The sequence below is a fragment of the Pituophis catenifer genome, unplaced genomic scaffold (assembly GCF_029215685.1).
Source record: "Pituophis catenifer annectens isolate HBS135680 unplaced genomic scaffold, rPitCat1.0.hap2 SCAF_2, whole genome shotgun sequence".
Taxonomy (NCBI): domain Eukaryota; kingdom Metazoa; phylum Chordata; class Lepidosauria; order Squamata; family Colubridae; genus Pituophis; species Pituophis catenifer.
This window is the reverse complement of record NW_027256882.1, coordinates 125,453,809-125,479,890: the sequence shown is the minus strand read 5'-3', so window position 1 is coordinate 125,479,890 and position 26,082 is coordinate 125,453,809. Positions and strand designations below refer to the sequence as shown.

Sequence of the window (26,082 nt, the reverse complement as noted above, 5' to 3'; positions counted from 1 at the left end):
TTACGTTAAAGAATTCCACAGTTTAGCCGAGAAGTTACGGACATGGCCAGAACGCCTCCTCATCCACCAGTTTCAATCTGGGCTGGACAGGGAGATACGTCAAGCATGTGTGTACCGTGGTTTAGGACCTCGCCTGTCAGAATGGTACAAGGTGGCTGTTGCTTTGGACATCGGTCTTTGGGAATTCAGGCCCCAGGGTGTGGGTCAAGTCCCACAAAGGCGGGGTCCCGTCGGGCGGTCAAATGAGAAGGCTCTCTCCAGACCACCCCTGTTTACAGGGACCGGGGTTGGTGAGACAGGCAGACGCCCGTTCCGCTGCTTCCGATGCAACCAGGAGGGGCATAGAGCGGCTGAATGTCCCCTACCGCCACCTCGGATGTCCACCCCAAGACCGCAGGGACTGAACAATGTACCAAAGGAGAGGCCTGGACATACACTGGAGCGGTCTAGAACAGCAACCCATGCCTCCCTGTCAGAGATGACACTACAGTCCAGCGTGAGCAGTTCGCCTGGGACAGCTCGTGTTCCTGAGACCACGGGGACTAGCGAGGATGATGAAGACATCCAGGACCCCATGGTAAGTGAACCCGTACGTCCGTTTCTGATACCGATTGTCTTACGTCATCCAATAACGAAACAAGTGTGTAAACAGAAGGATTTAATTGATTCTGGGTGTACTAGATGCCTGATTCGCCATGCTGTGGCGGAGGAGTTAGGACTCCAGATATCCACTTTACGCAACCCCATTAGATTCGAGCAGGTGGATGGGACTATCCTTGGTGGAAAGCCAACTGCCCATATAACTGAACCACTCATCCTGGGAGTAGGAGACCACCGGGAACTCATTCACTTCATAGTCATCTCACAAATGGTCGAGCCTGTAATCCTCGGGCTTGCGTGGTTAGATAAATGGGAGCCAACCATTTGGTGGGAGGGGGGTTTCCATAAATTACGGCTACCAGTAACAGCAGAGCTGTGTACAAGGACACAACATGAGGTGGCGAATGACCAGGCATACCCCCAGGTATATAATGACCTTGCCCGAGTATTTAGTGAAGATGAATGCGATATACTACCACCACATCGTGATACGGACTGTGGAATCGAACTGGTCCCTGAAACCGAAACCTCGGATGTACTCGATGACACCAAGGGAGTTGGAAGAGTAAAGGAAGTATATCAACAAAAACCTGGCATGAGGCTTCATATGCCCCAGTCGATCACATCTGGCTACTCCAGTGCTTTTCCGTGAAAAGAAGGATGGAGGACTCCGCTTGTGCGTTGATTACCGGGGATAAAACGCTGTTTGTGTTGAACCGTTAATACCCGCTACCCTTAATAACTGACCTGTTAACAACGTTAACCACCGGGAAGATCTTTACCAAATTAGACCTTCGTGAGGCGTACTATCGGGTGCGTATACGCTCAGGTGACGAATGGAAAACCACCTTCAACAGTCCTCTGGGGAGCTATCATTTCCTGGTGATGCCGTTCAGGTTGCAGGGGGCTCCAGCCGTTTTCATGCAACTAATCAATGGGATATTGCATGATTATTTATATCGTGGAGTTTTAGTCTATTTAGACGATATTCTTATTTATTCAAACACTCTGGAGGAACATATCCAACTAGTGAGACAAGTACTCACTAGGCTACTGGAGGCACAGCAGTTTGTTAAGCTCTCGAAATGCGAGTTCCACCGCAAGGAGGTAGACTACCTTGATTTCAGGATTACGGACACAGGAATACAAATGGACCCGAAAAAAGTGGAGGCAGTATTGGGTTGGCAGGCCCCACGGACACGGAAGCAGTTGCAAAGTTTTTTGGGTTTCGCAAATTTCTATCGACGGTTCATCCCTTCATTCGCTAAGACGGCTTTACCGTTAACGAACTTATTGCGCACGAAGGGGCTGTCACCACCTGGGGTTAAACCCAAACCAGAGCACGTGTTGCCCTGGACCTCTACATGCCAAGAGGCGTTCAAGAACCTCAAGAGCCTGTTTTCCAAGGAGCCTGTCCTGAAACATCCAGACACATCGCTACCCTTTATTGTGCAGGCTGACGCTAGCGACGTAGCTGTCGGAGCTGTTCTCTTACAGGAAGACACATCCGGTGACCTGAGGCCCTGTGCATATACTTCACGGAAATTCACATCGTCAGAAAGGAATTGGGCTATTTGGGAGAAGGAGGCTTTCGCCGTGAAATGGGCATTGCAGACCTGGCAACATTTATTGGAAGGTGGTAACCACCCATATGAGGTCTGGACAGATCACAAAAACTTAGAGGCCTCCAGACGCCACGGAAATTATCCCCGAAACAAGTGAGATGGGCACAATATTTCCAACGTTTCTGCTTTTCGTTGAAATACAAACCGGCAGGAAAAATGTTCTTAGCCGACACTCTGTCCTGAATGCCGCAATATGGAAGTAAGAGAGTTAGTTCATTACAGGCTTTAATACCATCTGTCCAAACGGAAACATGTGCCATCGGAAACCGGCAAGCTGATGAATGGCTTCCTATGTTACAAAAAGTGTTAGCTTCCAATGAATGGCTACTCAGAAATCAGCCAGTACTGACCCACCGAAACGGAGTAGCATGGTGGGGGACTAAGTTGTATGTCCCCGCTGCATTGAGACAACAGATCCTGAAACAATGCCATGATGTTAGAACCGCAGGACATTTCGGTTTCCTAAAGTTACAGTGACAAAAATCTGTTCCCAGTATTTCAAGGCTGACAGTGTAGTCCAGATCAATACTTTGGAGGTATTACTCTTACCCAAAGAGATATGATATTGAAACAGACAGGCATTTATCATTGCTAGATAAACCACAAAAAGCAAGAAGTTCAGCTATCTAAGCTATGGTTTAGAGGAGATGGTTCAGGTTTGACATACCCAAAGTCAAGAGAGTAGCCAGCATGGACAGCAATCTAATTATCATCTTCATTTTAGTATAATGTGATAACAAGGCCTTCTTGGTACTTCCTACTCTTCTGTGCCCATAGCAACAGTGTATGCCAGCCCAACAGAAATCTCGTCATATAATCCTTGCCCTTTCTTTTCAAATATTTGATAGAGGAAGCAGAATTGAAGCAAAAATTATAGTCCATCCACAGGGCATTGTATACCTGCTTTATTCACCTCTTCCCAGTCCTGTTTCCTTCTCTAATCTTCAACTCTAATCTTCAGCATGTTTACAGCCATGATAAACAGTATAAAGTTACTGAGTAACTGTGCAAAGGTTGAAAGTAAACAGAGAGGAAACAAAGTACAGTTCGTTGATCTACTTAAACTATCCTTCTACGTTTCTTTTAATTAAAAACGGTTAACCCGTTCTATGAAATAGTTAATACTGAACTTATTTGTAGTGAATATTTGCCTGTAATCAGTGACTATGTTGTCACTTTAAACCTAAGCAGCTAAACTGATTCCAATATTAAGAGTATGAAAATTCAAGCCAGAGAGGGGAGGGGGATCATAGCTGAAAACATGCCAAATTTGAAGAATTTCACAAGAGTTTCTTTCTCTTGACCACTTTTATTTAATCATTATCTTACTTTTAAAAAATAGATGGATGATAGGCCAGCAGACAGATAGAAAGCTGCTATTCTTAAGAGTAAAGCATTCAAAAATAGTGTTTATTTACTTTATTCACTGTTGCTGTTGACAGTTCTTAGACTTTTTCCCAGCCCCCATAACTAGTGTTGAAGTATGCTGTCAATTGTTCTTGTTGTTTAGTGTATTTATATTCCATTCATATTACATCTCTAGCCTAAAGTAGCTTGTGCAGGAGGAGTGTCTCCCCTGGTTTTATTTTTATCACAGCCATCCTGGGCGGGGAGAGAGTGACTGGCCACAGGCATCCATTTAGTGAGTTCTGTGGTTGAATTGGATTTGAACCTGGGGCTTCCTGGTCCAAGCCTAAAACTTTCACCCCTACAACTTACTGATAGTCTACAATATCTGGAAGACCATAAGGTCCAGGGGAGACACTCCTCCTGCACAAGCTACTTTAGGCTAGAGATGTAATATGAATGGAATATAAATACACTAAACAACAAGAACAATTGACAGCATACTTCAACACTAGTTATGGGGGCTGGGAAGGAAGGAAGGAAGGAAGGAAGGAAGGAAGGAAGGAAGGAAGGAAGGAAGGAAGGAAGGAAGGAAGGAAGGAAGGCTCAACAATCTAAAAGGAGGTGTAATGAACTGGCAGTATGGTTTCTTCAGTCTGTACTGTAAATCAAAAACAGCTGAGCCTTCCTAGAATTAAAAAGCAAAATACAGAAAATGACTCAAAGGTGCTTTTTCAAGAGGCAACTGGACTTTCTTATTTTTCTTTGAAGACGTTTTGCTTCTCATCCAAGAAGTTTCTTCAGCTCAAAGAAAAAGCAGAAAGTCCTCTTTAAAAAGCACCTTTGAAACAAACATGAGCTAGATAACTGAGAATCTTCACAGTCATATAGAAAATGACTTTTTGCTGTTTTCATCTGCCACCTACTGGTTCCTGGTGGAATAAAAATTGAGCTGCATACCATATAAGCTATTATATAACATACTGGCTGGATACCCGTGCTTCACTACAAAACTATGTGATGGGGCTTGATAAACTGACACTTACAGCTTGAAACTTAATGAGTAGTTATGATTGGCCTCTCCTCTCCCCTTCTCTCCCTCAGGCTTGCCCCACAGAATCCTCCCCTATCCTATCCCCTTCTCTCCCTCTGGCCTTCTATCCCTTCTCTCCCTCAGGGTTGCCCCACAGAAGCCTGTCCTATGCTATCCCATTAACTCCAGTTATTTTCAAGTTGGGAGGGGGAGTAGAATGTCTAACTAATTAGGATCAGAGCATGTTATAATAATATAGGAAATTCTAATGCTCTGATGGTCATTTCGAAAAAGCCTTTAGTGAGCACCTAGAAGCCAAGAGGAACATACGTGGCAAATTTCAAGTTTGTACATGACAAATTTCAAGGCTTTATGAGATTCACAGTATATTCTCACCTCAGACATTGATACAGATATAATCTCAGAATTTGCATGATGGTACCATTTTGGCAAATGCCAAGGGATTTAGATTAGGGGAACTCAAGCTGAAAACTTTACTTAACCACGAAGATCACTGGGTGACTATAAGCACATCATTCTCTCTCAATCCATTTTATTTCAAAAGATTGTTACTATGGAAATATTGGATAAATCTTTATATGCCATCACCTTGAGCTCCCCAAATTCCTTAAGCCCACAGACAATCATCCTTGTTTCCTGATCTGCTCAACCAGACATGGTCTTAAAGACATTATAAACAATAATAAAGATCTGGGCAGGAAGTGAAGAAGCTGGAGAAGAAGCTTTTTCTTTTCTTATCTGTCTATATTTCTTTATCTGTCAAAGAACATATAGATCAGAAAGGAAGAGAAGAATCTTGTAAGGTAATAACTAGCTAGGTGGATGGTGCAGTGGGAAGTGTGTTTCTTGAACCATAGGGTCCATTTCTATGTTGAAGGACTTCTGGCAAGAGATGGACAATGACTTACAAGGACTGAGAACAATGAGATGCATTTTGGAAAAGCCAAATCCTTGGCAGGGGAGAGAAAGGAGCCCAGAAATAATGAATACCATGTATTGGGAAGGAACTGGGAATGCATATTCATCCATGTAGCCTACTATTGCAATGTGAAAGTACCTCACATACATTTTCTGAGGACATGTCCTCATAGTAAAGCCTCCATATCAGTGGTAGAATTCAATTTTCTTTACTAGCAGTTCTGTGGACATGGCTTGATGGGCATGGTATGGCTTGGTGGGCGTGGCAGGGGAAGGATAATGTACAATCTCCATTCCCTCCCCAGCTGGGACTTGAGAGGCAGAGAATAGATGGGGGTGGGACCAGCCAGAGGTGGTATCTGTCGGTTCTCTGAACTACTCAAAATTTCCACTACTGGTTCTCCAGAACCTGTCAGAACCTGCTAAATAACACCCCTGCTCCATATCATAAGCAGCCCATTGCTGAAGCAATTTGAAACCAGTCCAGGCTGCTCTGCATGAAAACTGCTTCCCCGGGGAAGATGGAAGATCTCTTATCCAGAATATTTATGACACATGGAGAAGAAGGTTTGAGGTGGCTATGTGGTCTGGTACTGGACCATTTTCTCTTCTCTTCTCTTCTCTTCTCTTCTCTTCTCTTCTCTTCTCTTCTTTTGCAGATTAGATGACTGATGACCCTAGACAGCAATAAGCCCTAAAATTGGTAAGCAATCCGTAGCTAAACAGATGTAATTGAAAGTGTAACTAAAAAGAGTGGGCTCTTTTGCTTCTGTGTGATAGGTTACTCATATCCTCCCCTTACAGAACGTTCTTGTAAAAAAAAATCACTACATCTAGTACAGATACAGTTTTCACATATATATTTTTTTCTCTCCTACCCTTTTGGATGATATGGGGCTTGCAGCATGTATATCAGTAATGTTTTCTCAAGCTCCACTTCTTCTGTGCTGTTCTTCTGTTCAATATTTATCCAACAGCTCCGCCTTGAATAAACAAATCTAGATGACTTCTAGATACCTACCAAAAAGGACAAAAAAGTCTTAATTTACCTCTATTTATATATCACACTTCTTAACTGTCCATCTCCCTCACAGAGGGCTCTAGGAGGTGTACAATTTAATAAATAACATTAAAAGCTAAATAATTTAAGATTAAAACATTTTGCTTCCACTTAGTAGCTAATAGGTCAATATGATATCATCATGAGAATAAAAGAATTAAAATGGAAATGGACTGGTCATATAGCAAGAAGAACAGTGGTGGGTTTCAAAAATTTTTAATACTGGTTCTGTGGGTATGGCTTGGTGGGCGTGGCATGGCTTGGTGGGCGTGGCTTGGTGGGCATGGCAGGGGAAAGATACTATAAAATCTCCATTCCCCAATCCAGGGAAAGGTTACTGCAAAATCCCCATTTCCTCCCGATCAGCTGGGAGGCAGAGAATAGATGGGGGCAGGGCCAGTCAGAATTTTTACTACCGGTTCTCTGAACTACTCAAAATTTCCGCTACCGGTTCTCCAGAACTGGTCAGAACCTGCTGAAACCCACCTCTGAAGAAGAACTGATGGCAGGTGAACTAAGGCAGTTACAGAATGGAACCCACTTGATAAAAAAAGTATCCACATAACCTAAAACAAGATGGAGTGACGACTTCAGCAAGTATTGCAGGCCCAATTGGCAAAAGAAAGTTAAAGACCATATTGATTGGAAAAATGCAGAAGAGGTCTTATCCTGCAGTGGATAGACAATGGCTAGAATGAAGATGAAGTCAATTTATTTATTTCTTTGTTTTTTTATTAAATTTAGAGACTCCATCCATCTCACTCTCAGAGCAGCTCTGTGACAGGTCAATGAACATTTTGAAAACATTATGTGGGTGCATCTCCCAGCCCTCCACAGGTGACACTTTTTTTCCCCACACGCACTAAACCTCTTTCTTGAACTCTTATTCCAATAATATATATGCTGCAATTGAGTTGCAATTGAAAGAAACTAATTCTTTGCTACCATCTAGTGGTCATTAAGAAAAGATATTGACAGTGATTTGGGGGTAAATGATTGGGCAGAACACCTGCATCCTGCAAGCACATGTTCCGTATGGTGATTGGTGGCAACTTTTTCCATGGTTGATTATCATCATCACTTTCATCCAGAGAAATGAACCAAACACTATTCTTACAATGTTGCACGCATGGACAGCAGCACAGCATGACCCTGCTCCACATGGGTGGTAAGGCCACACAGAACGGACAGCACATTTTATGCTAACATGATTATTTTCCAGCCCTAGGATGGGAGGAACACATGACAGAGGAGCTGTGTGGATGAACCCCTGTACAGATGTTTAAATAAGTCAAATTATATGACCCAAAAGTCCCAATGTCTCTGTACACGGTATATAGGGAACAAACAGAAACAATGTAGTTGGTGTTACTGATTCCTGGTGTTCTGCCCCAGCTCCGGATTCCCGAGGATATTGACACACACCAACGGTCCTTATCAAATTTATTAAGTAGCAAGAATAAACCAAAGTCCGGCAAAGGTTGGCAACCAGCCCAGAAAACAAGATACGATAAGACTTTTCCAAAAATGTTCTGATAATTACAAGTTGTTCCCAGCAAGAAACTTACTAACGGCGTGTGACTTAAATAGGCTAAGGGAGTGGCCAATTATCCTCAAGCCTTACTCTCGAGGAGACCTCCTCCTCCTGAGTAGCCACTCCTGCCTTTTGGCAGCCCTGCGTGCTTGAGCATTGAGAAGAGGCTCCTCCACTTCGCTCTCTCCACTTGAAGGAGCTTCTGGAGGTTCTGAAGGCCCTGGCTGAGTCTCTGCCTCTGGCACCACATCCTCTTCAGCCTCCTCGCTGTCCGACACGAGCGCCAGCTGTGCAGGCTGCTGGCATGACACCACACCAGCCTCCTCATCGTCGGGATCAGCCACGATCCGTGCAGGCCGTTGGCGGGTCACAACACCTGGTGAGACAAAATTCATCAGTGGAATAAGAGAGTTGAAGAGTATAACTTATTCAAAATGAAGAAGTCAGACAACATGTGAAGAGGAATGGTGTTAAATGTGAAGAAAATGCACATATATACTGAGATCAAGGAATCTGAGCAAGAGAGCAAGTATTTGGGGGAAAATACACAGAAGGGAGAACAACAATGATACTATTGCTGAGGTATATTATAGACCACCCCATAAGGCAGACATTTTTGATAATGCTTTCCTGGAGTTGAATTCATGGAACCTTCAGGGAACAGAGACATAGTAATCGTAGGAGACTTCAACCACCTGGACAGGTGATGGAAAACCAACTCAGCCAAGATTGTTACTCCTCAAAATTCTTAGCGCTCTTGCTCAATGTTTTATCTTCCAGTTTGTTTGTTTGTTTGTTTAAAACATTTATATAACTGCCCTTGATATTACTAATAGAGACAAAGTGGTAGAGGTAGTGGAAAGATGTAGGAACTTTGAGAATGACCATGTCATATTAGGCTTCACTATAATGCAGGCACAGGTAACTGAACAAAGTCAGACTAGTATTTTAGACTTTAAGAGAGCTGACTTCAACAAATTAAGATAAACAATAGAAAGCAGGAGTGAAATCCAGCAGGTTCTGACAGGTTCTGGAGAACCGGTAGTGGAAATTTTGAGCAGTTCGGAGAACCGGTAGCGGAAATTTTGAGTAGTTTGGAGAACCAGCAAATACCACCTCTGGCTGGCCCCAGAATGAGGTGGGAATGGAGATTTTGCAATATCCTTCCCTTAGGAGTGGGGAGGGAATGGGGATTTTGCAGTATCCTTCCCCTGTCACGCCCACCAAGCCATGCCCACCAAGCCACACCATGCCCACCAAGCCACGTCCACAGAACTGGTAGTAAAAAAAATTTGGATTTCACCACTGATAGAAAGTATTCCATGAATGGAAATCCTAGAGAGAAAAACACTTCAGACTGCTTGGAAAACTCTGAAAAACAAAATAATAGAGGTCCAAATGAAAACAATACCAGAAAGAAAAACAAGAGATACCTGACAAGACTACCATGGTTGCACAAAGTCTCTGACAAGCATAGGAATAAGAAGGACTATATAATATAATAATGGAAAGAGGTGCTTGGACCTAGAGTGGAATAGCAGCAAATAATTTGAATCTGCAAGAATGGAGTCAGGAAAGCTAAGGTTTAGAATGAGCTAAGAATTGCAACAAATATAAAAAATAATAAAACTTTTATTTCAATATATAAGGAGCAAAGAAAAAAGTCAAGGAAATGGTTGGTCCATTAATGGGGAAAATGGCAAGAAGGTGATAGGCAACAGAAGGAAGGCAGACCTGCTTAACTCCTTTTTTCTTGCATCAGTCTTTATGTGGAAAAAATAGTCCAATTTTTCAAAAACAGCAATGTGGGGAATAGAAGAGAAATATAGGTCAAAATAGTTAAGGAATTGGTTAGAGAACCCTTAGAGAACTTATTCTGGACAAGTTCAACTTTCCCAAACCGGAAATTCTCCTAGACCAAATGGTTTTCACCCCAGGGTACTGAAGGAGCTGGCAGATATGAACTCAGAATCACTTTGATTGCTCCTGGAGCACAGGAGAGCTGCATAAGGATATGGTTCCAATCTTTAAAAGCGGGGAGGAGACTGGATCTAGGAAACTATAGACCAATCAACTTGACGTTAATATCTGAGAAAATCCTGGAAAAGGTAATCAAGTACCAGGTTTGTGAGTACCTAAAAATGAACAAGTAATTACTAGAAGCCAGCATGAATTTGCTATGAACAATCATCCCAAACAAATCTTATGGTTTTCTTTGATAAAGTAACTACATTAGTTGGCCAAGGAAATGCTATGGATATAGTATGTTTAGATTTCAGTAAGGCATGTGATAAAGTAGATCTTTAGCCTTAAGCCTAAAGTAGACCTTAAGCCTAAAGTAGGCTTACTTCCATGTAAGCTGTAAGAGAGAACAATGTGGGATGGAAAGTAGCACTACTAGATGGATTTGCAGTTGGCTAATCAACTGCGCTCAGCATATGGTTCTTAATGGAAATAAATCTATGTGGAGAAGAGCATGCAGTGGTTGCCTCAAGGTTCTACATGTGCCCAGTGCTCTTCAACATCTTCATAAACAACCTAGATGAGGTGATTGAAGGAGTGCTCATCAAATTTGCAGATGACACAAAACTGAACAAATTGCTAATACTTTGGAAGATAAGACTAAAGTTTCAGAAAGACCTTGAACACTTGAGAATTGGGCTCTATTTAACAAGATGCAATTCAGTGACAAGAAAAGGATGGTCCTGACTAAGGCAGAGAGCACAGGTGCACAGGTATAAGATAGGCAATAGCTGGGTCAACAGTAGTGCCTATGAGAGGGATCTGTGGTTGTTCTTGAGTCGCTAAGTCATGTTCAACTCTTTGTGACCCCATGGACTATAGCATGCCAGGTTCCCCTGTTCTCAACTGTTTCTCAGAATTTGCCCAAATTTGTGTTCATTGTGATGATATTATCTAAATATCTCATCTTCTTCTTATCCCATTCTTCTTTTACTTGTAATCTTTCCCAGCCTCAGGGTCTTTTCCAGTGAGTCCTCTCTTCTCGTTAGGTGGCCAAAGTATTTCAGCTTCAGCTTCAGTATTCAGCTTCCTTGTGGACCACTTGTGCTCAAATATGAGTCATCAGTATGCTTCAGTTGCCAAAAAAGCCGCATTTGAAACATTGCATCCAGTCCTGGTCATCACAGTACAAAAAAGAAGCCAAGATCCTAGAAAGAGTGCAGAGAACAACTAAGATGATAAGGGCTCTGGAGGCTAAACACTATGAAGAATAGTTAAAGGAACTTGGCATGTTAACTTGCCAAAGACTGAGTGGAGACATGATAGCAATCTTCCAATATTTAAAGGGCTGTTGAAAGGAAGAAGCCATTGATTTATTCTTCATAGCACCTGAGGGTGGGACAAGAAGTAACAAGTGGAAACTCCTCAGAAGGAGATCCAGGAAATAAGGGGGAATTTCGTGACAGAACAATTAAGCAGTGGAAGAGCTTGCCAGCTGGAGTTGTAAGTGCTCCATTGCTGGAGGTTTTCAAGAAAAAATTAGACAACCATTTGTCAAAGATGGCGTGGAATGATTGGAAACCATTGTAGATGAGTGGTCCTTGGTGCTCTCTGAGCTTGGTTGTTTTCTTGGATACATTTCATTACCCAAACTAGGTAACATCATCCGTGCTAGTAGCTGATGTTGCCTACTTTGAATAATGTAAAATCTGCAAGAAAACAAACAAGTTCAGAAAGCACCAAGGACCCCTCATTTCAACCCTGAGCTACAAATATTCTTTATTGGTACCATTGTAGATGCAAAGGCAGATTTTAAATGAGCCAAGAATTAAAAGGGACAGGTAGAGGAAATGAACAATGGGTATAATGACCAAGGAAGCATCTCAGCAAGTAAATATCTGTTGAAAGGTAGTCAAAATGGTAAATATAGAAGGAACATACCTCTCAGGTATTTTGTTTCATGTTGAATATATTCTCTCTTGACTATGTCAATAAGAGAAAGAAGAGAGGGAATGGATCCACATCATGGAGAAAACAGATAATAATAGGTGACATGCAGAGGAAATGCTCTTCAACTTCTATTTTGCTTGCTCTTTTTCTCAAAAAGATCTATGAACACATTAACTTCAGCAGGGATAGAAGGGATACATAAAAGGCTAATTTTATTTATTTTATTATTTATTAAACCAATTTATACAGCTGCCCATCTCACAAATACCTTTGGATAGTGTTCAACAGAGCTATAGTTCATCAGACAATCCTTTATCATTTCATTCTTCTTTGTACATATAATATAGGTTGGCACGCTTTTCCTTCCCTCACAACCCTCAGAGTCCTGGTGAAGCCTTCTCATTCTCCTCCTTGGCTGACTTGCAAAACTGTCTGCCACTTTGCTTGGGATGTAGATGAATAAAGGGAGCTGTGGATTCTGAGGAAAACTATATTCCTGCTTTCAATTCCAGCATGTCCCCAATGGCCACTTGTAGAGAAGAAGAGGGCTTACCCATTGGTTACAGGTGACCTCCAACCAGTTCTACCTTGCCAACTGTCATTCAAATCACGCCTTCATCTTTCTCTCATTGGCCATATTGTTTAAATTTTGTCCTTGGTTCCAAAACAACCAATGGCTGGTCATCCACCAGACTTGTCATCAGCCAATTGGGCATAGGGACAGAGGGAGGTGGGAAACAGGGATACAGCTCTCTCATCTTCACTTGTGACACACAACCTATGGGTTTTACAAGAAGTGTAATCAAAGGCATGGTGGCACTGAAACAGCTACAAAGTTTCCAAATTTCATTTCCACAGGAATCACGAGGCCTCTCATTCTGTAAGCGAAACTATTTGAGTTGCCTAGGTTCAATAATTCTTTTTGTGCACTCTCCAATTTCACCAAATTGAAGGTTACAAAGTATCAAACAAATACTAGACTTTTAGTAGTGTACAGATATACCAACTAAATCAACTCAAGATGATTTAGGCACTCCTGATTATTATGAACAAGTATAAAATTTCCAGGCTGGGTCAATTATATTCAAGAGTCCAGAAGAATGTTGTGGATGTTATCTTGGAGACCCTATTATCTCTGATAATTCATAGAACATGGGAGTAGTGCTAGAGTGCTGAAGAAGAGCAGATGTTGTTCCTATCTTCTTCTTCTTCGTCTTTTTAAAGAGGAACCAGGAAACTGATGTCAATTTCAGATTTAACTCTCCTTTGTTGATAGAGCAATATGATAGACATAATGTATCTTGACTTCAGCAAAGCATTTGACAAACTCTCCCATGAGATCCAAGTCAAAGACAGCAAAGTGTGGGCTGGACAATGCGATCATTAGAGAGATGTAAAGCTGACTGAACAATTGCACCCACTGACTATATACCAATGACTCTGTCAAGTGGGAGGAGGTGATAAATGGCACATTGCAATACTCCGCTCTAGGCCCTGTGCTATCCTATGTATTTATAAATTACTTGGATGAGAGCTTTTAAAATAGGGCTATATGTTTGCTGAAGGGAAAGAGATGGGAAGGGTGGGTAGAAAGTACTTGAGAAAACAACATCAAATTGCAGGAAGACCTTGACAAGCAGGAGCAGTGAGTGGAAACCAGCAAGATAAATGTCATCACCGGTTAATATGCAAAGTACTGCATCTAGTTATAGAAAAACCAAAGGCATGGGTTTAAGATATAGGGGCATACTGCCCAGCAGTACATGTGAAAAGATCTGAGTATCCTGATGGATTGCACACTAAACATGAGTCAACATTATGCTGTAGCTGCATCAACAGTAGTATCGTATGCCTCTCTCCATTCTATGTTTCTCTCATCACATCTAAAATATTACTTCCAGTTCTGGGGACTGTGTTTGGAAAGAACATTGACTAACTTGACCTCACCCATATCCAGAAGTTAACAATCAAGATAAAGGTCCTGAAAGGGGAAAAATTACAGACACGGTTAGAAGCATGGGTATGTTTAACCTATGAAAGAGAAGATTGTGGGGAGACTGTCATTTGCATGATGGGCTGTCATGCAGAAGATGGGGCTGAACTGTTCCGAGTTGTTCTAGAAGACTAGACAAGAAACAATGGTTTAAATGACAAAGAACTAGATTTTGATTAGATATCAGGAAGAAGAAAAAGCTTGAAAGAGCTGCTCAGTAATGGAACAGACAATTGGTAGTTAATTTACCAGAACAATTGGGACCAGAATTTTCATTGCTAAGCAAGGTGGTTATTAAGTAAGTTGCACCCAATTTTACAACTATTTTTGCCATGATTGTTAAGCGAACCATTGCAGTTTTTAAGTGAAACACTGGTCATTAACTGAATCCTACTTCCCTCATTAACTTTGCTTATTGTAAACCAGTTGGTGCAAATGGTAATCTCATGACCCTCGGTGACTGCAACCATCATAAATAATGCTGGTTTTGATCACATGACCATGCAATGATTTTAAATGTGAGTAAGCTGTACGTCACATTTTTCTGTTCAATTGTACTTTTGAATGGTCACTAAAAAAGTAGCTTTAAGTCAAGGTCTAGCTGTAACTCAAAAGCTGGTGGACTCTCCTTTGCTGGAGGTATTTAAACAGGTTGAATGGTAATTTACTGGCATTATGTGGTAGTGGAATACTTCCATTGCATTGGAGAACCAGAGGGTTGGAAATTTAAAATGTTGAGTCCTGACACTTTGGGATATATATGAGACATCTCCTGCTGCTAATAAAATGCATTCTAATATATGACTACCTGCAATCAGTATGAAACCAATTTATAATAGTAGCAAAACATGTGATAAACTCAATGGACACAAAGTTAAGACAGAGTTATCCTTGCCACAGCCTATTCCAATATAATCTGTGTCTCCCTCTTCAAACTCAGATGTCTAACATTTGCAGAGAGGTACAAATTTTTGGAGGAGGCGTTGTGGCTTCAATTCAGATTGAAAACATAAGGAAATGAGACAATTGTTTCTGTAGAAGAAGCAGTATCAGGATTTACCTTCTAAACAATTTCAGAGATAGAAGAGACGTGGGAAACTTGGTAAATTTGAGGTTCCTGTGAATAACAAAAGCATCATGCCATAAGTTTTGTCTCTTTCAGGCATGTATGTAACATCATGACACATGTAAAAGGGAGGGGGCTTGTGTTACAATTCTGCTTTTATCCTTCTTTTATCCTTTGCTGCCCCAAAATATGTCTCTGCAAAGCCAGGATAGCTAACCAATGTAATGACACAGCATGACTTTGAGCCTATGGAGGCCTTACCCATTCCACAAAATATATAGGCAGATTCCTAAACAGAAACAAACAAACAAACTGAAGTGCAAGTCCCTTACTTTTCTCTATGCTTGGTTTTTTTTAAAAGAAAAGATTATCCATACAAGTTTAGGGATCCATCCATCCTTCCTTCCTTCCTTCCTTCCTTCCTTCCTTCCTTCCTTCCTTCCTTCCTTCCTTCCCTCCCTCCCTCCCTCCCTCCCTCAATTAAAAGTCTTTAGCCCAGACATTTCTGTTTGTATGTATTATTAAAAGATTGAGATACAATGATTGTCTTACCTGTATATGACATGTGGTGCTTCTGCTTTTTTCTGGATTGACATTTTTTTAAAAAAATCTTTAATATTGTCCTTAATTTTATAGCAGCAATTCTCAGATGCCACCATTAAGATTGAGCCCTAGGGCTTTTCACTGTGCCTCCCCATCCCTTGAGCCACATATTTATTTCTATTAAGAAAACCTACAGTGATATTAGCTAAATGGCATTTGTTTAGAGTTAAGTGTTTATGATGGATTTTCCAGGATACATATCTCCCCACCCCCAATCATAACTTCTGTAAGTTATGAGAAACTTGCTTTTCACCGACATTTCCATACATTTGCCCACAAGTTCAAATAATACTTTTACAACTTATATAAACAATTAACATACCATTAGAACTTATCCAGAGCCTTGACAATTTACTTCCTATGGCTCCATGAACTTTTTTGGCTTCACATTATGACTTTCCTTCCTGCTTCATTTTCCTTCTATGCCTTTTTTAGCCCACAATCAATTATTGCTTGATCCAAATTCAGTGTTCTTCAAATGGAAGTATTTACTACCTGGTTAGATGGCAATAACTGCAGAAAAAAATGAAGAAGCAGTCCAAGTTTATTGGTAGGATTTGATGATGGAATTCTTGATCTCTGATGAACATCTATTATTAGGGTTTTTAATGTTTTTTTTTAATCCTTGTATGCTGCTGTGTCTTTGACAAGCAAGCAGTTCTAATTTGTCATTATATATAAATACATAAATACAGCCCAGTGTTTGTGGAAGTTAGTGCAAGACAGGAAAAGATATTACTAAATGGTAATATGAAAGGTAAAAAAATAGCAAAAGCATTTGGAACCAGCATTGCAGGGAGCAGGGGCATCCCTAGGATGGGTCATCAATGTCTAAATAGTGAGTGTAATTGAGCAATTGGGAGCACACCTCTTTTTAACATGTGCTACATGCATTGCCTGCATTTAAAAGGGGGAAGGCTTTGATTCTCCAATTGCACCTATTGGTTTGGCATGGCCTTCCCTGAAAACACCTCTGGTGGGAAGTCCCACCAACACTAGCATAAAAACTACTCCTGAACAAGAAGTAAAGATGGTTGAGGATGTCTGCAAATAATTCAGCTGCCAGTGTAGTAGAGGATGAAAAGCTAGAACATTTGTTTCAAAGAGAATCGCCCAGTGAATTTGGCTAGAAGGTGAATTGTTGCAGAATCAAGGAGAGAAGATAGAGGTTTAGGGGCCTAGCCAGAAAGCGGGACAAGGGAAATGAACAATATGCAATTCTGTCCAAAAACAAATTGCCATGGATGGAGGGTGGGTTTGGGCTTGAGTTAGGACAGAGTGGGTTTTAGAGCTGGTCTGAACCCTTTAGAGCTCTCTACTGGTGGAAGGCTTGGCAGCAGGCAGAGGAGGGAGGAGAGTAAATTCAGTAAGAGCTTGCTAAGTCTTTGCTCCAGTGAATGCTTAGGGTTATCAGGGCGGCGTCCACAACACAAGAGGCTACAATAATACAGTAATTCGAATGTATTTAAAATGCTGCAGTTACCCAGGCAGGAACTAACAGCAACAGTTAACAGAGAGGATGGGCAGTTCTCATTCCAAAACCAGACCTGCAGTCCGAACAAAGTGGATCCAGATAAGCAGCATCCCTCAGAAAAGCCACCCAGATGTTATCTACCTCCTTCCAAAGGAAGCCTCCAGATGTGAGGTCCCACCACCCACACAATAAGCAGCCTTTGTAGGGAAGGCTAGAAAGAAGGAATGGCCTTCTTGTGGCAATCGCCCTCGAAGTATGTATCCATCCAGCGCCAAACCTTTGGTGTGGGGAGGGTTGTTTGCAACTGTCCATCCTGTTTGCGGGTCAAGGAGAGGAGAGTGAAGACGTCCCCGCTCCCAAAAGGTTAATTTGCTGTATTCCTTCCCGACGGCAACCATCGTCTCATTCCAAGACTTCCTGGTCTTCTTGACGGAAATCCCCGCTCTTCGGCCAGCCGGGTCAGACTCCGTAGCAGCGATGCTCATCGTTTTCTTCCTTTCTTGCCTCGGCCGGAGTTAGCGGCTTCGAAGGGCTCCGCAGCGTCCATCACACGTCAGAAAGAGGCGGACAGAAGAAGGAGAGGGGGGGGGACTACAGTTCCCAGAGCCCCAGGCTGGGCAGCCGCAGTGCGAGCCGTTACTCCCCCTCCCCGCCCGGTGTTAAAGTAGCGCAGAGAATCCGGGCTGGCGCCGATGAGAAAGAGGGGAAGAGCCGGGATCGGAGCGCAGCACAGCACAACACGAGCGGCCCGGTATAGGCCAGGCGCGAACGCGAAAGGCTTCGGGGCCGATCGGGCGTGCTCGCTCCGCCGCGGCTGCGCTTATTGAGAGAGAGAGAGAGAGAGAGACGCCGCTGCGCACCGAGAGGATGCAGGAGGCTGCGCTGTTGTTGGCCGGCGGCTGCCCTCCTCCTTTCCCGCCGTTGCTGCAGTGTTAGAGTCCTCCTTCGCTTTCTACCCTGCAGAAGAAGGGGCCATGTAACCGCCTTCCTCCGCCTCTCCCAGCCCGGGATAGCTACCGATCCTCCCACCTCCTTCGTTCCGCTGCGCTCTCCGGTCAAGGGCGCAACCATGAAGAAGCAATTCAACCGCATGCGGCAGCTGGCCAACCAGACGGTGGGCAGGTAAGGAGCCAGGAGCGGGGTGGCAGGGAGACAAATGCCCCTGGCTTCGGTTTGGAGCGCCCCTGGTGCACTGCGCCTGCGGGGAGGGGGGCGCCCGTGCAGGACAAGGATTCTGCGGGGCGTGATGGTCAGTGGACTTTGCTAAGAACCTCCGTTACAAATTTTCCTTTGATTTTGCTAGTTAGTCCCTTTGGGGTATCTTTTCCTTTGCATCCTTGCAAAGCACAGCCTTGCCCCCAATTCTCGGTCATGGTTGCTGCTGTTCTAACCAGCCTAGCATGTTCCAACTGGGTCACCCAGGTGTCTACTGGCCTCAAGTGGATAGCCAGGTCCAGCTGTTAAAAAGGAGTTTTACTTGCCTAGTCTTTCTGCCCCAGTTTTTGGCCTCTTGCATTGGCTTGCTTGTCAACAACTGCCGACAAGTCCACACCAATTAACCAAGCTCTTAATCAAAGGAAGATTTAGCCTTTAGCTGATTTAGGCTCCGAGTTAGGCGATTGCTGAACCCATGGCTCTTGATTTACAACATCTAAAGATGCCGATCCTGAGTTGCCCTTTGTGGGGGGAGAAAAGGAATTTTGACTTGTAGTAACATAGTTCCTCCTCCTCCCCCCCCCCAGTGGTTCTTGAAATGGTTGGGTCAAGTCATCAGGTATTTCATTGAATGAGACTGTTTACATCACTGTGAAAAGGGTGGGGAAATGTGAAATGCTAATTCTGTTTGGGTTTGGGTTTTTTGTTTTTTTAAATATGCAGAGATAAAGTCTGCAGGATTTGGGGAGGAGAGTTGTTTTAGTGTTGATTTGTTTCCTGGGCAGCCGCCAGGTTGACTTTTAGAAATAGCAGAGCCCCTTTCCAGCAATTGGTACCTTGCTTTTGGGGCACTGGCACTGCAAGATTCTTTTTTAGCTGCTGGTGTGGCTGCCAGAATTAGACTCTGGTGGGAAAAAAGCCAGGCAGGCTCTGATGTGCTGGCTTGGTTTGAGTCCAAAGTCTGGACTTGGCTTAGTGTGATTTCTCCTGCCAAACCTTTGAGAATTAGCCTATAATCTGTACAGAAACAGAACCCCTCTGCCCTCCCACCCAAGAGGAATGAAGAAGATGAAGAGTCCGTTAGGATAGGGTGGAGCTGAGCAGTGATTAGAGGATGTTGTTACTCAGAAAAAAAAAATACATCAGACAGTCTCTCTGGGCTTTGCTTCCTATAAATTTTGCAGACAGGTCTTAATGACAGAAATCACAGAAAAATCATAAAGCTTTGCTTGCGTTTAGTTGTCCAGATGGACAAGCCATCATTTATTCATGTTAGTCTATCAGACCGATAGGCTTCCATTTTTACATTCCTGATTCCTCCTGGTAGCAGCTGGAGACCATCTTTATATTCCTTGTCTGAGCAGATGACAATGAATGATGCTGTTTCTTGCAAGCTCGAGCAAAGGGCTACTGGAGCAGTTCTGTCTGCCCACAGTTTGCAGGATTAAGGATGCTTTTATCCCTTCTTCCTTTGATAAATGTAGATGGCCATTTTGCTCTGTTTCCTTTTTTTTTTAACAGCTGGTTCAAACTCAGGATTCTAAGCACATATCAAGTCTTGGTTTTAATTGCAATCCCAGGAATGGCCCTGCTGTGTAGCTAGCTTTTGATCCATGTGCCTAACGCTATTCCTCTGTGTGCACCCCAACGAACATTTCGTTTCAGACCAGAGGGAAATTATGTTGTCCCTGCAACAAAAGAGTGGGCTGTGCATATTTTCCCTTCTTAACAGTCCATTTGCTTAAGATTGCCTTTCTGGAAGGGTCATTTGGCTCTGAAAGCAAATAGCTATTGAAGCAAGGGCATAAGTGTGTTTTGATGGGGGTGAGGACTGGAGGGAAGTAGAGCTGCTGCTGTTGGTAGGACTGGTATATAGGAATAATAGCAACTAATTTGCTGAACAAATGACCTAGATTAGATACTATGGTAGGAGATGACTTGATTAGAGACAGGATTGATGGGAACAGCAGGGCAACTGTACAATACCCAGAGATATGTGGAACCAAGTAATGTTACTATTTAATCCATGTTGCTTGCCTTACAAATCAAGATACCTCTAGAGCAATTCTGGAACTTCAGGAATTCTGTCATAAAACAGAATTTTTCTAATTTATAGATTACAGCAATTGCATATTAATGTTCTAACTTTCACATTAATTGCAAACACATGTAAAGACATGTATGTCAGGTGATAAACCCAGATATGTGATGGTTTTCTACAGTACCTGGCCTTTGCCTGACTTTTCAAAATGAGCAGCTGTTTTAGGTATATTTAGATAAGCAGCAATCAGTTGTAGTGATACAAGTATCTGCAGAACCTGTGTGTATTTTGGTTCTCCCCTGTGTGTTAGCCAGCTTTTTAAAAGCTCGAGTGGGTGGGGAGACAGAAAAAGTCTTATTTGAAAAGAATGGATGTAACCTAGCATCCTGGTTTAATTATTTCTGGGTTTCAGAATTGTTGTGCAGATCTTTTAAAATCATAACATAGATTTAGAATCAATGGAATTTGAAATTAGTTTTCTTAATTGAGCACTTGAAAAAATAAATGCCTATGGTTTCCAGAATTATGCTTTCCTGAAACTTTTTTGTTACAGAATTACTGAAATTGCCAGGGAACCTTGCTTTGATTCTTGGCTTCTAGAAACCTCACTTTGGTTATTATGAGAACACAGATCTTTGCAGATCTAGCTAGTCTTTTCATATTGTAACTGCTCATTAATACAATCACAAATGAAGAAATGGAAATTATTGCACATAAATATCTGTTGCTTTTCTTTGAATAAATTATTAGAATACTACTATTTCTTAGATATGATTCCTTGTCTTCCGTTAGGGACTGTACTGCCCCCTAGTTACCTTACCTGAAATCCATGAGTTTTAAATTTGTTTTTCCATGGAGTAGGATGTATGGTAGATAACCTTGTGCCCTGCAGTCTGTTTGTGATGCATATATATCATAAAGCAAGTGATGTGCCATAAAACCACTTAGTTAATGCTCAGGAAAGAATGGGAAATGTTAGGGAGGGGCAAGATAGTTGAAGAGGGTGCAATGGTAGTGCTGATGACAAACATAGATCAAATTCTGGGTAATTCTGGTTATAAGTGGCTTAAGTTTTTATATGTTCTTCATGATATATAAATAAGATGTTTGGCCATGATGTGTTGCCCTGCATTATTTCCATCATATTTTGAAACCTGGTCTTGGAAAGACTGCAAGATAGGAGTTTAGTATGCTGACAACAAGGTCCTTACCTTTGATATATCTCTAAATGAGTCACATCTCTGCGGTTGGGATTTCCCAGAAATCTTTGGTTAACACATTAGAAAATCACATTTATGTTGGCTACAGCTTATTAGATGTGCTATAATAGCTTGCTAATACAGATACAAATGCTTGCCTTCAGAAGTTGTGGGTGCTCCATCACTGGAGGCTTTTAAGAAAAACAGCCATTTGTCTGGAATGGTATAGGTCTCCAGTTTGAGTAGAGGGTTAGACTAGAAGATCTCCAAGGTCCCTTCCAATTCTGTTATTCTATTATATTCTGAAACATCTATGTTTGATAAGCATTCAGAATTAAATTGCTAGTGGCTTAAGTTATCCAGGGGAATCCAGGTAAGATTTGTTCTATTTACCTTAATACAGGCAGTGATAGCAATAGCAATAGCAATAGCAATAGCACTTAGACATATACCGCTTCACAGTGCTTTACAGCCATCACTAAGCGGTTTACAGAGTGAGCATCTTGCCCCCAACAATCCGGGTCCTCATTTTACCCACCCTGGAAGGATGGAAGGCTGAGTCAACCTTGAGCTGGTTTGGATCGAACTCCTGGAGTCAGCAGTGAGTTAGCCTGCAGTACTGCATTCTAACCGCTGCACCACCACAGCTCCTTTTATTCAGCAAACTTCATGTACAGAGACTGCACATATGTTGGATGATCAGATACTGGGGAGAAACAGCAAGAAGGGATGGATAATGATATCATATTTGGCTCCTGCAGATGTAACATTTGATAATTGGTTTCTTTTTTCCTCTGCTTGTTTCTTAAATGAATTCCTGTGTATTACGGTATTTTAGATGGTTGGTTGGTGGTTAAGGCACACTACTAGACCATTCATTGTTTGTGATTTGGTACCTAAAGAGCCTTGATCTCCATGACCTGAGTTAGAAGAGATAAGAACTATGTCCCTGTTGACTTTTCTTGGTCTTTCTGTGGTTTTGTGAGTGGCTCTGTGGGCTGTAATCCTGCTCCTGCATCTAGGGACCCACTTAGGATAACTTTTATGAAATGGATATGATTAACCGTAGCATCTTCCATTCAGATGCTCTTGTTTTTCCATCCTAAATACTTTGGGACTCAAACATCTAAAAAAAAAGGCCCCCTACCATATCAGCTTGAGAGGCAGATGAACCTTTGAGAGGCTGGAGCTTTGGAAGCATTGGAATGCTTTCCCAAGTGAGATGCATCCAGTGTAACTATTTTTCCTTATCCTTGCTGACTTAAAACAATTTTTTCAGTGTGACATTTTAATTGCTATGGGCTTTTTTCTCAAACAAGTTGTCTTCTGTTCCATTTTATGTTGTTGTTTGTTGCTCTGTTTGTCTAAATGGATTCCAGAAGGGAGGAGACAGAGGGGAAGAGGTGCCGCCCTTCCCCAGTTTCCTTATTTGAATGGTATCTGCTGCTTTCTGTGGCTAGATCTGGAGTATTATTTGGTGTAGCCCATTGCAAATTTCTTGGAGGCATCAGACTTGCCATTGTTAAACCTAAGATTTTCTTCTGAGCCAGCCTAGAACTGTGTTCCTTCTGAGATTCAGAGAAGTTGCTAAGGCCATAGGTTGGGAAGTATCTAGCTGCTGGAACTGTATTTATAGGATGAAACATAGCATTTAGAGGGAAGAAGAGCTAAAGATGATCTGTGAGATGAAAAATCTGAGTCACACTAATGCTAGCCTTTTGTTGTTGGCCAAGGGCTCTTGCAGTGCACATTTATAAACCGTGAAGGCAGGAAAGCACAAAACGAAAATAATAAAGTATAAGAGATATTTCAATAAAACAGTTAAATATTAGTTTTCAATCCAGATTATTTAGTTTATTATTATTCTCCTTAGTCATCAAGTACAATCCCATGTAGAAATCTCTACCTTGTTACAAGTTATTTGCAAACTTTGGTGGTGTGGTTAGCAATGTCTCCAACGCTTTGAAGTACAGAGACAAATTATGTGCCAGAAGCAAGTGGAATAATTATTTTATTCATTTTCATATCTCTCTATTTCTTCATGGGCAAATAACTTGGAGCAGAGGTTTTTAAACCTCCCTATCATATTCCCTATCATAGCTTACCTCAAGTGGATGGTGAGATTGACCTTCTATTTGGCTTTTTGGACCATACACGTACCCATTTATTCAATAGTGCTTGGCCTCTCATGCCATCTGACTAAGTATGGGGATTAGAACAATAGAGAGTATTAATTGCTCTAGGATTAGAGCACTCGTGCTCAACCCAATGGTTAGGACAGCATTGATACTTTTTATACCTACTGAAGATGGTTCCTAGCAAAGATAACGACAGGTTTTTTTCCGAATTGTTTTTATCTAATATTATATAGCTGCCCATCTCATCAAAAGCAACTCTGAGCAGTGAACAATAATCAAATAAAACAATTGATGCAGATGATAATAAATATAAAACAACCACAAATATAAAATGTAAAATTCATATTAATAAATATTTTAAAAAAACATACCGAGAATTGCCTAAATCTTTCAAAATTTTGTCATAGTCACATAATTTTGGGTGTGAATGCCAACATCTGTAGAGGAAAGGGGGGAATGCCTTGAGGGATATAGGAGGAAGAACTGCTAGCAAGAGAATGGTCAGATAAAAGAACTGTGTCCAGAGCAGGAATGTAATGTGAGTAGACATCTCAGACAAGCCTCTCCCTAGTTGAATGTAAAGGGAGGGAAGGAGAGGGAAGTGAATTCAGACTTGCAAGATACAGTTACTATAGCTGTACAACAAACTTAGAACAGACATAGATGATGCTGAGTTCCTAGTCTGATCTATCTTGAAAAACTGACATCTTGCAAGATGTTTTTTTCCCTTGTAAATGTTGTGTTTTGTTTAACTTGGGGATGCAGTGAAAGATGTTTCAAAGGAACCCCTACCCCATGGTGCCTAAAGATGCTGTGTTGCCAATTTCTTGCTTATGTGGTGATTCTGAAATATTTTGGCGATATTTTAGTGGTTTGCATAAAGAAAAGCATAAGAACCACTAGATTAAATGTTACTAGAATGTATTGATTTTAACTGAATTCTTAAGCACATTTCATTTGTGTTCATCTTTTTGTTGCATTTGTGGATGGAAGGACTGAACCACAAGAGAAATAGGGGAATGTTTGTGGCAGCAGATCCTATGGTCATATGAGATTGAACATTACGTTTTCCCTAGTTCTCTTCTCTCTCACCTCCATTTCTGTTTTGGCCTCAGAAAAGCTTTCTCTATCATGTTGTCTAGACGCCAACTATACAGCAAGCAGTCCTTTAGGAAGCTGTGGAAAATGGAGTGTATGCATGTGGGATAAACATTTCTTTCATGAGGAGTACTTTTTTACCAGGACTAAGAAGCTGACTTTTCTTTCCATTTCAATTCTCTTGTTTTTCTAGATTGGAGGATGTTTCTTTGGCTTTTACAAAAATCTTCATTTATTCCTCATATTGCTAGGTGAACTCTTCTATAACAAGATCTAAGGCAGCAGGGAATCAAAGTAGACAAGCTTTCCATTTTTCTCCCACTCTCTTTCTCATGGATTGGAATACATGTTATCCCTCCTCTTTTCTGTTACCTTAGAATTTTCCTTTTATACAATATGCAGAAAAAGGTTATGACGTGGACTAGAAAAGGCCAAGATAAGGAAGGTAAAGTCAGAGGAGAGAGTGAAATGAATTCATAGCTTTCCAAAAGGAAGGTGTGTTCCAAAGAAGAAAGTTAATCTTTTTGGAAGGCTAGAATTTTTTTTCTCTACAACATACTTGTAGGAGAGAAAGTAGGGAACAATGGAGACATCTCCGTTGCATTTTCAGTCTTTGCTAGAGATTACACTGATTGGATCTATATTCAATTCTTAATTTTTTTTTACTTGAATAAACTAACAGGTGAAAAATGTAATAAGCAGGATTCTGGCTTGGCTGTCACCTTCTCTTGTGTGGAATTTGTCTTAAGCTTCAGTCCTCTTGATGAAATCTTGATGAACATTAACATATAGCAGGTGATGCAGTGCAGTGATTTATTGGTGCTCCTAAGGTGAGAAGTTATTGTGATGAGGACCAAGGATTGTGTAGTCCCATGATGGATATGTGGATTTCTTAATTTAAAGTTCTCATCAGACTGTGATCTATTTACACTTCACATGTAAAACTGAACTAACCATAATTTATTGAAAAAGTCATTATTAGTTTTGTTTATATAACTTGCTAAGTCAGAAACCAGCTAGTTTTTATTTGGCTTAGAATAATGTGCAAACCTGGTTTATTTCTGTACTTAGCCCAGAAGGATAAGGGTGGAGGGAAGAAAAGGGAAGCATGTTATGAAAACAGTTGTGTTGTATCATTGTATCACTACAACACAAGCATTGTTCTGTCTTGCCCAGTTGCATTTGAGAGGTTAGAGACTCTGTGAGTATGTTGTTCACACCATTTGCATGGATGTTTAAGATTATGTGTTAGTCACCCTCATGTC

The 26,082-nt window shown here is 41.5% G+C and overlaps 2 protein-coding genes across 2 annotated transcripts in view; one reads left to right on the top strand and one right to left on the bottom strand.

Annotated features, from left to right (window-relative positions):
• Window positions 1-3,142, bottom strand: part of LOC139312560 (cytochrome P450 2C5-like) — a 36,453-nt gene extending 33,311 nt beyond the window's left edge. The window contains exon 1 of the mRNA XM_070937457.1: window positions 3,126-3,142. The gene's annotated coding sequence lies outside the window, so the exon portion shown is untranslated. The remainder of the gene's footprint in view (window positions 1-3,125) is intronic.
• ARHGAP44 (Rho GTPase activating protein 44) overlaps window positions 520-26,082 on the top strand; it is a 139,252-nt gene continuing 113,689 nt past the window's right edge. Inside the window, exon 1 of the mRNA XM_070937459.1 lies at window positions 520-577. Within this exon, the coding sequence (XP_070793560.1) occupies window positions 552-577 (26 nt within the window). The 5' untranslated portion in view covers window positions 520-551. The remainder of the gene's footprint in view (window positions 578-26,082) is intronic.